At 43.9% G+C, this 14,091-nt stretch overlaps 1 protein-coding gene across 1 annotated transcript; it reads left to right on the plus strand.

The window, feature by feature from the left end:
- Positions 1-7,979: 7,979 nt before the first annotated feature.
- Positions 7,980-12,037, plus strand: LOC311311606 (tubulin beta-6 chain-like; the record flags this gene model as incomplete). The annotated part of the gene is made up of 4 exons (XM_084441356.1): positions 7,980-8,036; positions 9,314-9,422; positions 9,711-9,821; positions 10,869-12,037. The coding sequence occupies 4 exons, from the start codon at positions 7,980-7,982 to the stop codon at positions 12,035-12,037; spliced, it is 1,446 nt and encodes a 481-aa protein (XP_084297482.1).
- Positions 12,038-14,091: the final 2,054 nt, after the last annotated feature.

The raw sequence follows: 14,091 nt of genomic DNA on the forward strand, positions 1-14,091 counted from the left end.
ACTATGATTACTGCCAATTATCAATACAGATCATTCAGTGGGAGCAGTGAGCTCGTGCTAAGGACGACACCCCGGGCGACCCGCTCAGACAGTTGATTCCTGTAATATTTTCACTGTAAATCCGCAATGAAGTCATCAAGATTGATGTGAATGTGAATATTATTTTCTTCAGCGCACAATGTAGGCTACATAAATGATTTCGTGTCGGGTTTCCCACGGCGTCGTTCAGTGGAGCTGAAATCCACACAGAAATGTAACAAATGTCTCCTCAAGAACCCATCATCGGTTTCACGGGTAGAATTCGGACTACTGCCATTCAAAACATCAGTTCCATCAAAGCGTATTTTATTCTCTTCTGTTTTGCAATCCGTCCTCCACCGAACCAAGACAAGCAAGGCAGATAGAGGGTGGGTGAAAATTTTAAAAATAAAATATTTCCACTAAAATGACGGCATGTGGGTCGTTATGCCAAGCTTCTTTCTGTGCCCAAATGTTTTTAAATCCGTCACATCACGTTTTCGTTGTAACCTTTTCAATAATATCCTGTTTTAGACACCGATATCAGTTGATTTCCTCTCCTCGTCGCAGATGTTGGGTTGCTTGTGGGGTTTGACCAGACCAAAAAGGCCCTTCTCCGTCTTTTTCTTTACGGCTGTAATTTGTATCTCTCCTTACATCAGTTTTCCAGGCGAACATGGAGTAGATCTTCTTGTTATTTATCCGATGTAGATATAATCATGGAAATCCGCCGTTATTTTCCTGTTTCTCGCAGGTATAGCCTGCTGTCAGTCTGATCTTTGTATTCCTTTTGAATTCGTATGGTAGACAGCCTGGGTTACTGTGCATGTGCATAGATACATGGACAAACCCCGGTAGGCTACATAAGAAATCCAGCGATGACAGTTATTTTATCATGGGCAGGTCAGGTCTGCTCTTGAACAAATGCGAATAGATTTGTTTCTTTGTTGTATTATTTTGTTGTTGTTCTTTTTTTCATTTTCTCTCAGAATTGTACATTGAGACAGATAGCGCTGAAGAGATGGGGTGGGGCAAACAGTTCTCGCTGAGCCCTGGGAACGACCATGGTGTGATCACATGATTGCCCAAAACGTCATAAAGTTGCTATTCCGAAGAGAAAAGGCGCCCTCTTTAAAATGATCATATCTATTAAAGGAGTAGTAAATGGAAAATCAAGTTTAGCCCTGTTTTAAGGTTACTTACGATCATATACAATGGTTCAGATCAAAAAGTTGACAAAACTAGCACTTTTGAGAAAGTCTGATAATTGCTCTACCACCGTTTAGGTCATACAATGGATGTGGGTGGGCACCGTGAAAATCATTCAAAAACATGTTCAACTCTCGATTTCAAAGACAAGAAGCTCACCGAGGGGGTAATTGGTGTCCGTTGGTGTTCTTACTTCAAACTCGCCGCAAAGTATAAATCCTGTAGGCTTTTATTGATCATTTTATGAAATCCATTGACTTGTATTGACGCGACCGTTGTAGATGTGTAGATCAATCCGCAGAGGGGATTCAGGAGGCGGAACTACTTACGGTTTATGTTAGCTAGGCTAGCTAGTTTGCTCACTGCAAAAGCTACTCTTTCGCTCACAGACAAGGAAGCGCACACACGGTGATCTAAGACCCGAAGAATATCCACGGGTGTATTTACGTACAAGTACAGAAATTCTAGCCACAATTTCAATCTTGCGGGATCGTTGTAGGGAGGTCTATGAGAAGTAACAGATGAACATATTGCTTCGCACGAGCTTGTCTTCTTCTTCTTTTGGTTTTATGGCGGTTGGCAAACAACTGAAAGGTGCATTACCGCGAGTGTGGACGAGATCCCCACCCCCTATCCCCTCACATTCCAGTCCTCAGATCCTACGGAGCAGGTTTGTCACCATCAGAAACTTCAGCAATAGATCCCAGCTCTGATCCGCATGAGCTTGTCTTGTTGCTGCTTGCTTTTCAAAGAAGGAAGCTGAGCCGGAATCATAGCCGGAATCCACGGACGTCGCTTACCTCGAGATCAAGGCATTGCGGGAGATCGGAATCAGTTCAAGCAGAAGTTTACTATTAATCTCTGTATTAATTACTCTATTAATACATCCATGAAGTTTACACACGTATGTGCTGTGACCGGCTGCGACTAAATAGTTCTATGCAAAAAAAAAAAAGAAGCCTTTCCAGATGAACTAGAATCTTACTTTATGGCGAATTATATGTTAGAACGCCAACTAACACCTCGGTGAGTTTCTTGTCGCCAACTAACACCTCGGTGAGTTTCTTGCCTTTGAAATTGAGAGTTAAACATGTTTTTTGAATGATTTTTCACGGTGCCCACCCACATCCATATGACCAAAACGATGGTAGAGCAATTATCAGACTTTCTCAAAAGTGCTAGTTTTGTCAACTTTTTGATCTGAACCATTGTATATGATCGTAAGTAACCTTAAAACAGGGCTAAACATGATTTCCCCTTTACTACTCCTTTAATAAACACATTTGTAACTGCAAATTATTAGCATATATTACTTTCTAGCCATATACACAATGACAATCACATTATTACTATTTAACAATATGATAATAATAATAATTAACAATTAACGCTTAATAATTTATCATTATTCATTAATAATAACACTGTGGTGATTAAAGACCCCTCGAGGTCCTGTAATAATAATAACATTTATTAGTATTATTATTGTTGTTGTTGTTATTATTATTATTATTATTAATAATAATAATACATATTGTTGTTATTGTTGTTATTCGTAAATAATATATAATATTATTACAGGACCTCGAGGGGTCTTTAATCATCACATGGCAAGTGACACACACAAGTACACAATAGTGCTTATATTCAGAAAATGTGTAGCAGTACACTGTGCAAAACTGTATATCAATTGATAAAGTCTTAAAAAGAGGATAATGGTTTGGATGTCAGTGAGGTGGAACTACATCAGCTTCCTCCAAGCACATCCCACATCCATGGCTTCACCACACCATTACACTGCCTCCCCTTCTCTATTCTCCCCGAAACACACAAGGCTGCCCTGCACAGCTTTCAAACAATGTGCCCGTTGTGACAGATCCTTTAACCTTGTAGGATAGTGACCACTTCTGAGAAATAATTTTAGATTTAGGATGCAGTGTCTTTCTCTTACAGTCTCTCACTGTCTCCAGAAGGAGGCAGTGTTTAGTTACAAATCAACACAATTCAACACTGGCAACTCCTTACTTTTTGTGTGTTGGCTGTAAGCCGACACACCAAGAAGAGGGAATCCTATTTGTCGCTCCCTTCCTCTTTCGGTCTTGTTGTTGACTGCAGTTCCATTGTTGCTACCACAAGAGGCAGTGGTCCCAGATCATCAAAACCAAAAGACTCCACAGAATTCCCAGGTCAGCGGTGACCGAGTGGATAGTGCTCTGCCTATCACCGCGAAGGTTGTGAGTTCAATCCTTGGTGTGGGCATACCAAGGTACCATGACATATTTTGTCACTGGATGTTGTAGAAGTTATGTAACGAGCGTGGGTCATATTTGTTATTTTAGACCCTTTTACAGCCTAGTCAGCACAAGTAGCCTATGCGCGCGCATTCTTGAAACAGTAGCAGAGGAAGACAGACGAAATCGCCATTATTAAGCGTACGGACTGGACTGAGGAAATCATCAGAAATGCCTGCGTTTGCGGTGCCCATTTTATCATTATCAGGTAAGCTATTTTGACTACCTGGTTTCACTGGAATGTCACTGGAATTGTGGTTGAAATGTAGCCTTTCTCAGTCCCGTTGTCGCATTCCGCTCGCTCATGCCAGACAACAGTCCTTTGCTGGTCCATTCACTTTTATGTCAAAATAAATCGGTGTCGGCCTAGTTAGAGAGGCGCTCATATTTAGCCTACAAGTGTCAGATAAACATGAAACTCTACTTACCTAAGCAAAAGGGTCTATGTTAACAAATGCTGGGTTGAAGCTTCAAAGCACCGCCACCACCACAGAAGAAGACTACCTCGGAAAAATAATTTCACTCGGACAGAAATCGTCTAAATAAGTTCTTTATTGGTAGCGCTGAGGCTTCAAAACCCAGCATTTGTTAAAATAGAGCGTGGGTCATATTTGTTCATTATAGACCCAGCTATGTATGCACGCGCATTCTTGAAACAGAAGCAGGGGGAGACAGAAGAGTTCAGAGCGAGCCGTATTTTAGTGCAAAGACTAGTATTTTATATACCATCAATATGTCTGGCTGTTGCGTCTACAGGTGTAGGCTACAAATCGGCGCTCTAGTGACAAACTTTATTCGTTTCAAGAGGAAACTGGCCTTTTCAGAACTGGAGTCGCCTGTGGCTAAGCATAGCCTACGGACTGGACTGAGGACATAATCAGAAATGCCCGCGTTTGCGGTGCCCATTTTATATCAGGTAAGTTATTTTCTCGTCCTTATAGCGCCCTAAAATACAGCTTGTCGGTGGACACGCAACCGTATGCATTTCAGATTGATCATGTTGGCAATGTGAATTTGCTGCTATGTGAGAGATAAGGACCTGTTGTCGCATGTTGTTGACAAGCTTCTCCTTATGGTGTCAGAACGATGGCTTATGAATGCGATGTTATTATGTTAAATACAGTAGCCCAGAGATGGTTAGCACTGGCAGGGATATTTCAGTTTGATAAAAGGCGTTGTGGTGTTTGAGCACAAGTGGCGGGTGTAGGGGCGGCTGTAGCTCAGTTGGTAGAGCAGGTCGTTCAGTGATCGAAGGGTCGGCGGTTCGAATCCCAGCTCGGACTGTCCACATGTCAAAGTGTCCTTGAGCAAGACACCTAACCCCAAATTGCTCCCAATGAGCAGGTTAGCACCTTGCATGGCAGCTATTGTGAATGGGTGAATGAGAGGCCATTGTAAAGCGCTTTGAGTGCCGCTAAGGTGGAAAAGCACTATATAAGTGCAGTCCATTTGGTGCGGAATTATAGTTGTTTACGTTTTGATAGGAACAATTAAATTGTCCCAAGTGTTGCAAATTATTGGTACCCCTACCAGTGGCGATTGCTCCCAGGGTAATCCTGGTTTACGCATACAAATCCAAATAAAACTTGATTTGAAAACTTGATCATAAGCCATCGTTCTGACACCATAAGGGGAAGCCTGAAATCGACTTTCAGACTGTTTTTGACTTAAATGCGTCTTGTATTCTGCCATATCGCTTCATTTTCATCCGTATTTAGCATTTTGGTAGTGCTCCGTCGCCCCCTACAGTCCTCATGAAAATACAGTCCATGTTACGGTCCGTTGACACCGGTCTTACTATAGCTCGTTATTCACTTAACATTGTAGGCCAGATAAAATGCTTCTAGCTTACGGAACTCAAGACCAAATCAAGACCAAATCAAGACCTGGAGCGGTGGGCTAATACGCCTAGTAGCCTAGTAGGCTAGTAGCCTAAACACTGATTAGTAAAGTAGGGGAGTAGGCTATTGAGTGCTGTGTCCTAAGGGGGTGTATTTTATCGTCCTGTCATTCTCTTCGTGGTGCTTGGCCATTGTTGTCATAATGGCTCTGTAGTTTATTTAGTGTGTCCCTAAAAGCTTGGTTGTTTTGCCCTAAATATTGCCCTCTTATTCGCTCGCTCTCAAATTATTGGCCTTTGTTGATGTGTTTAAAAAAACATCAGTAGCCTAGGCTACTATAGTTTTCCTGTATGTTTTTACATATAAATGCCAATGCTCAGCGCCCTTCTGGTGTTGTGAAACCCATCAGGGCATGCTTTGACAGCGCACCCCCCAAAAAAATCGTGCGCGCTGCGCGTGCGTGCGTGCTTCGTTGGTCCTGGCTTACCCGGTTCTAGGACCCACCAGACTCCACTGACCCCTACGTGCGTAGTTTCTCTCCCTATCTGCGTGTGTGTACGAGGTGTGCGGGCGGGGGGGGGGGGGGGGGGGGGGGCATTGGGAGTAATAACAATGTTGGAGAAGACCCTGTGCAAGACCCCACGGTACGCTACTGCATTATAGACAGACAGTCCTCATTAGGAGTAGGACACTTCAAATCCTATAGTAATTAATTTTTGTATAGGATGTGATGCACCAGTCGCTCTATGCCTATGTGGTTTATTTTCAGTGATTAGACTGACTGTTGACTGGCACAGCTTTAGGTGGTGATGGAGAAATTAGCTTAATGTATTGATGCTTTTTTGTGTGTGGCTGTAAGCCAGCGCACTTAGTATAGCGTTCTTCCGGTTATCACTCCCTCCCTCCCTCCCTCCCTCCGTTACTACGGACAATGTTGGCCTGCATTTCTCTGTTGGCACCACAAGAGGCAGTAGTCCCAGCACACCAAAATAATGAAAGACACCAAAATCAACCCGCCGATCTCCACTGCACAAGTAGAGTAGTGGTGAGAGCATTGGACTCCCACCCTGGAGACTGGGGTTGAAGACCCGGTGGGGATGACTTTATGGGACTATACCCCAAACCTCCACATGTTCATCCTTTCACTCCAACCTTTACCCCTTGCCTTATAGATCAGATCCTGTCCCAACCCCAACCCATATTCTAACCCCAACCCACACTAGGGACTGGAAGAAGGACACCAAAACCCACCCGCCGATCTCCACTGCACAAGTAGAGTAGTGGTGAGAGCATTGGACTCCCACCCAGGAGACCGGAGTTCCTGGTGGGGATGACTTTATGTTATTATCAGTGTAACTGCTTTAGCCACTGACCGCTACCATTAATGTTATGGAAGCTGCTGCTAGTTGTTGTGAGCCCATGAGCTAACTGGCTATCCCGCTCTTATTGTGCTGGATTAGCATTGGAAGCATTGGAAGTGATGTGTCCAGGTGACAAGACCCATCTTTATTTATCAGACATTACCGTCCTACCAGTCCTGCACAGAAACAAGCCAGCCAACACACATAAGCCAGGCTGGACCTGGCCTAGTTACATACATATGAGGTGAATTAAAAGTTTGCAATTCCATAGGAAAATGAACTTGCATAGTCAGTTCATTTAACCAGGTTAAAGACTCATTGAGATTAAAATCTCTTTTACAAGAGAATAGAATCCAATCCAAGTTAATGTAACCCAACTCTAACCCTAACCCTTTATAGGGCATTGGCCCGATACTTACAGCTGACTAAAGTGTTATTAAAGAGATCAACGTCTTAATTAACAGAAGTGTGACTAAATGCGTTTCTGCCTATTGCATCATACCCTACAAAGGAAAAAGCTGTCATTGGCTCGTCAAGCTCTAGTTGTGTTTCCTGGTGGAGAGATGCAGACAGACGGAGATCCTGCAGTTGCAGAGCCCTGGCTGCTGGCTGACACCCTCTCCCCCTGAGGGCTGGAGATACAAAGTGCCTCCAGCCAGAGAGGCTGTTATCAGAGGCAGGCCAGGGAGAGTCTCCACACGGCCTCCATCCTCTCACATCCTCTCCACACTTCCTGGATCTGGAGCTCCTGCACTCCTTCACAGCCCTCTTTGGGAACCGTTGGGAGAAATTGTTGCACCGCTCACACACTGTAACCATTGCATTAAAGTCTCTGAAACAGGTCGATGAACACGCTTGAATAAATGTATTATTGTTTTGTGATAGACACTTAATCTAGCTACTACTATTGTACTAGCATTTTTTTTATTATTAATCCATTTGCAATTGCATGATTTATAAAGTTATTGCACTTGTGTCCAATGCTATAACTATGTTGTTTGGGCAATCACTGCCTTTCAACTTTCATCATAACAAATTCATTCTTCAATTTACATGTCAAATTATAATTACACTTACAATGTACATGTCAAACCCTGTACCGTACATCCACATATGGTCATCATCATCAGTTTCAATTGGACACCCTGGCATCATGACATCATCAGTGACATCATCAGATCAGCTGAGGTATATAAACCTGATAGGAAGCCTGGCATAGCAGAGACCCTCATCTGTCTGCCTGCTTCAGCTCGACCACCATGCGTGAGATTGTACATCTACAGATTGGCCAATGTGGGAACCAGATCGGCTCTAAGGTAAGACACGTCAACCAAGTTTTTACCCACAAATTAGTTCAGTCTGGCTTTATTCATTCTTGGTATATAGAGAGTGAGATTGTACATATACACTGTGGGAACCAGATTGGCTCTAAGCTAATACACTTCAACCAAGTCTTTACCTATATATTATTTAAATACCGGTTTATTCATTCTTGGTAGATATATATATATATCATGGGAGGATGCTTATGCACAGCGGCTTCTATTGAAAAGTTTTCCAGCATTCTAGAATGTGGTTGTCATTAGATATTAGGATGGTGGAAAAGGGGATTGGTGATCCCAGGTTTTAACAGCCACTTCATGATGATGCTGGCATCATGCACCATTCAAAAAGAGTAGCAAAAGTAATTAAAATACTTTTTTTATTATTCTGTTGTCCACTCCATGTATGATCCAGTATTCATTGTGGCAGTTATGAGTGACAGAGGGAGTTTCCCTCAGAACGTTCTGCTCGCAGATAAGAGCTCAGAGACGAGCATGGGTGGGACTTTTTTTTTATCATGGCTTCCACCAAGCAAGTCAGAAAAACGACATGAGATATCAAGCGTTAGTTAGCAGCAGTGTGTTAGCAGCAGTGTGTTCAGAGAACAGCCATGGTGTGGGTAGAGATCCTCTCAGTTTTGGTCATTTGGTGTATCATAGATAAATTCTGTACACGGGACTGGTTTTCATTTTAAAAGCCTATTATGGAAAAACTCACTTTTTCAGTGCTTGTGCATTTCGGTTTCTGGTGGGTCTACTTATACACAAGCTGTGAAATAAGAGCACACATCATTTTTTTGTGGGCAGCCAAATTCTGAAAACATGTGATTCAACAATTCAACAATTCGTTTTTTTTTAAACGAAATTGTTAACTAACCACTCAGAAACCTGTTTGCATTGGTTGACCTTGTTTGAACTTCTGGAGGCACGGAAGGAAGGGGGCGGGGAGCAGCAGCTCATTTGCATTAAAGCTACAGACACAGAAACGGCCCGTCCAGGACAGGACTGAAACAGAGGGGTATAGAGGCATGCTAGAATGCTTCAGTGGTATTTTCAGTAATAAAAAAAAAAAAGAACATGCTTTGGGACCTTTAAAACTATTACAAATATCTAGAATGAACAAATCACCTTATAAGAATATTACTGTGTGCTAACGGATTGAAAATGTTTAGAACAAACTAAACTCCAGACTGAACCAGACAGTTTGTCAATGCTTAGGACAAATTAATCTGTAGAAGAAAACGTTACTGTATGTCTGTCTGTGTTGATAGTTCTGGGAGGTGATCAGTGCGGAGCATGGCATCAACCCCACTGGGCTTTACGAGGGAGACAGCCCCCTTCAGCTGGAGAGGATCAACGTCTATTTCAACGAGGCGCATGGTGAGTGTGTTATGAGAAGTTAGACTGGTAGGCAAGGCCCTGCAGTAGTCTACAGCGTCTTGTACAGCTGTAGCATGATGATGCAGCTCGATGTACTTGTACATCGAGCTGCCTCATCATGCTACAGAAACAGGAGACGCTCTCCTGTCCTGTGGGATATTCCGGTCTTAGAAAAGATGTATTCTTTCACATAAGTGAGAGGATATTAAGACCATACTTCCTAAAAAAGGAAAACACAGGTATAGGATTTGATTGAGCAATCACTCTTGGTCTCTGTTTTGTTTCAAGGAGGTAAATATGTGCCCAGATCCCTTCTCATTGACCTGGAGCCGGGCACCATGGACAGCGTGAGGGGAAGCTTCATCGGACAGCTCTTCAAGCCTGATAACTACATCTATGGTGAGGGGAACCGTCTACCATAGGGTCTCTCCCTCTTAGTCTGTCTGCTGAGAGACACACTGAAGCTCATACCAACATTTTCTTCATTCAAGAGGTCAAACACCTTCAGATCTTCTCAGGTTAACAGTTCACAAAGCTCTTCAGTTGAATTATTACTTGACTGAAAACTGTTTCCCACCATGATGCTTCCTCTAAATGTGGTTTACTCTTGATATGTTTAGTGTTTGATATATTCAATGTTGACAGGGTGTGCCATCCCTTTTGAATTTACATAACTGTTAATGGAACCTTAAAGGACAATGCTCGTTTTTGACAACCAGGACCTTATTTACGACATATTATAAGACGTTTGACTCACCGAGATCACTTTGGTGTAGTTCGGAGGCATGTAGAAGAACTTTAAAATCCAGCGCGAGCCAGTATATCCATGTAATGGCGGTGGTCGGGGCACTTGCTCCAGCACACATGCGCACAGCGCGCAATCGTTGCTCCAGCAAGTGAGGAAGTGAGGAAGCTATTTCGTGTCTAAAGACGTTTCTAAAGATCATATTACAGAGGCATGTGAAACCACAACAGGCCTATGCTCTATGTAAGCACAACTAGCGATTCATTAAGACAGATTGATGAAAACAACCGTTTCGCGGAAGAAAATAGATTTTTAGAAACTGCATTCTGAGTGCCCCGACCACCGCCATTACATGGATATACGGGCTCGCGCTGGATTTTAAATTTCTTCTACATGCCTCCGAACTACACCAAAGTGATCTCGGTGAGTCAAACGTCTTATAATATGTCGTAAACAAGGTCCAGGTTGTCAAAAACGAGCATTGTCCTTTAAGACTCTGGCATCTACTGTACAGACAACATGCTTCTTTCTGAATTGCTCAATCTGGAATGTTACAGGTCTGAAAAGGCTTCTGTCTGGAAAGTTGAGTTCTTCTGTTGTTATGCATGGTTCCAAATGCATTCCACATAGCACCCTTTTTTTTGAGTGTGTGTGTTGATGATGTTGATGTGACTGTTTCCCCTGGTGTCACTGTGGTTCAGGAAACTCGGGGGCGGGCAACAACTGGGCGAAGGGCCACTACACAGAGGGGGCGGAGCTTGTGGAGCAGATCTTAGACAGGGTCCGCAACGAGTGTGAGAGCTGCGACTGTCTCCAGGGCTTCCAGATGGTGCACTCCCTGGGCGGGGGAACCGGCTCCGGTTTGGGAACGCTCTTGATGAACAAGGTCTGGGAGGAGTACCCGGACCGCATCCTGAACACCTACAGCGTCCTGCCCTCCCCCAAGGTGTCGGACGTGGTGGTGGAGCCCTACAACGCCGCCCTCTCCGTCCACCAGCTGATCGATAACACGGACGAGACCTTCTGCATCGACAACGAGGCCCTCTACGACATCTGCTTCCGCACGCTCAAGCTCACCACGCCCACCTACGGCGACCTCAACCACCTGGTGTCGATGACCATGAGCGGGGTCACGACCTCGCTGAGGTTCCCCGGCCAGCTCAACGCCGACCTCCGCAAGCTGGCCGTCAACATGGTGCCGTTCCCCCGCCTGCACTTCTTCATGCCCGGCTTCGCCCCGCTCACGGCGCGCGGCAGCCAGCAGTACCGCGCCCTCTCCGTGCCCGAGCTCACCCAGCAGATGTTCGACCCCCGCAACATGATGACGGCCTGCGACCCCAGAAGGGGGCGCTACCTGACCGTAGCCGGAATATTCCGCGGCCAGATGTCCACCAAAGAGGTAGACGAGCAGATGCTGGCCATGCAGCTGAAAAACAGCAACCATTTTGTGGAATGGATCCCGCACAACGTGAAGGTGGCGGTGTGCGACATCCCGCCGCGCGGCCTCAAGATGTCCGCCACCTTCATCGGCAACAACACGGCCATTCAGGAGGTATTCCGTCGTATTGGGGAGCAGTTCTCCCTCATGTTCCGCCGCAAGGCCTTCCTCCATTGGTACACGGGAGAGGGCATGGACGAGCTGGAGTTCACGGAGGCGGAGAACAACCTCAACGACCTGGTGTCCGAGTACCAGCAGTACCAGGAAGCCACGGCTGACCTGGACTGGGAACGAGAGGTGGAGGAGGAGGAGGAGGAGGGGCCCTCAGCAGTTACAGCCACCACAGTCCAGACCAGGATGGAGACCAAGATGGAGACTAAGACACAGGTAGTGACGGAGACAGCCAATGAGCCTGACTGTGTAGCGGAGTAGGACGTGAGGCTGTTGGGTGCGAGGTTCTTGTTGTCACTGAACTGTGCTGAGTGGCAGGGCTGTGTCAGGAGAACTCAGCTGGTATCTCTTTGCAGGGCTGTGTCAGGAGAACTCAGCTGGTATCTATCTGCAGGGCTGTGTCAGGAGAACTCAGCTGGTATCTCGCTGCAGGGCTGTGTCAGGAGAACTCAGCTGGTATCTCTCTGCAGGGCTGTGTCAGGAGAACTCAGCTGGTATCTCTCTGCAGGGCTGTGTCAGGAGAACTCAGCTGGTATCTCTCTGCAGGGCTGTGTGAGGAGAACTCCATTGGTATCTCTCTGCAGGGCTGTGTCAGGAGAACTCAGCTGGTATCTCTCTGCAGGGCTGTGTCAGGAGAACTCAGCTGGTATCTCTCTGCTGGGCTGTGTGAGGAGAACTCAGCTGGTATCTCTCTCAACAAAATCACTTTAAATATAGTTTTTAAAATTTAAAGGATGAACAGTAGTCTTCTTCTCAATTAATTGTACAATTCAGAGACATTGATGTGTAATATAGTGCTTCTTTTATGCATTGATAATGATTTTTTATGTATGTCATTTTTAACTGAATAGATATTGGACACATTTTATAGACTGGTTTTAATTTAGTTCTTCCTCGGACTGTGTAGCCTTTTACAAAAGGGATTTGACATAATCTGTTTTGTGTTTCATTGAATTTGCTTATTATTTTGTACTTATTGTGTAGTTGAATTGTATGGTGTTATATTGTTTCTGTATAAGACAATAATGTGTTATTATACTGCTGTAAATGTGAGAAGCTTGTCCTAAAATTGGTGTACAGTGACACAATGAATCACTTTTTGTTGATAATGCCATATTAATTGTTTGGTAGAATTTACATAAACTAAATGATGAGTTGATAATGTCATCTAATTGTTCAATGGAATTTACATCTACTGTGATGATGTGTTGAATACTACTGTGACATTGAATATGACTGAATATGTAGGCTATGTGTGTTTGTGAAAACGTTACAGTGATATTTGAATAAACAGACACCAGATCAGGACTGAAATGGTCTAAGGTTGACACTGAATCGTTTCTGTGCTATTTGGCCAATTTTGTGACAACACTCATGTTTACAGCCAGAGTTAGTTTAAGGCCTGGAGATAAAAATAGTATTAATATATTTATGGCTCAAGGATTATTATCATGAAGGCCCGTTGTCCTTGTATTGTCATACTGCTGTTCTTGTCTTGTCTGTATTATGGTCATGTACTTGTATTGTCACACTGTTGTTGTTCTTGTCTTGTCTGCTGTGTGTACTTCATTTTAATAAAATTAAAATAAATCATGAATCATGTCTTTTCTACTCTGTCACTTATGTTAGAGTCAAGCTCAGAGCACTGCCATTCTGGAACTCTGACTTCACATCCCTACCCAGTCGTGTTTTATAAAACACATCAGTGGGTGTTTTATACCCAGCTGGTAAAACACACCATGTCCTCCCTCTTTTCACGTGTGACAGAGAGATATGACGCTGAACTGGCCCTGTGCTTCATGATAAGGCCCTCTGACGTGGCTGAGTGGTTGCTCCTTCGAAACAGCAGTAAAGAACAGAGGCGTGTACTGTAACAGAATAAAGAGGTCAAGGAGAGACCTTGGTTTAACCTACATGTGAATGTGGGTTATTGTGCCACACACATGCATTCTTAATAATAATTAATAATGGTTGGGGGTCAATTCCAGTTCAGGAAGTTTTTTTTATTGATCTAAAATTTAAATATTGGAATTGATAGTTCAGATGATTTCACTTACATTTAACTCCAAATTGAAGATTGAAACTGTATTCATTAATTAATTAAAGTGTCATTTAGAAAGAAACTGCGGCCTATGAATCAATACTGAGCACCCACAGTGTGATGTTGCAATTATTCAAAGTCATTATCATGTTACTCCAAGAGCAGGTTTGCTCAGGTTTGATCACAAGGTCGGAGAGCAGCATAACTCTCTAGGCTACCTATTATGTAACTTCAGTGGTACAAAGGACACTCCATTTCTCTTCCATGCTTCAGA

Source organism: Borostomias antarcticus (assembly GCF_949987555.1).
Source record: "Borostomias antarcticus genome assembly, chromosome: 7".
In the NCBI taxonomy this organism is placed as follows: domain Eukaryota; kingdom Metazoa; phylum Chordata; class Actinopteri; order Stomiiformes; family Stomiidae; genus Borostomias; species Borostomias antarcticus.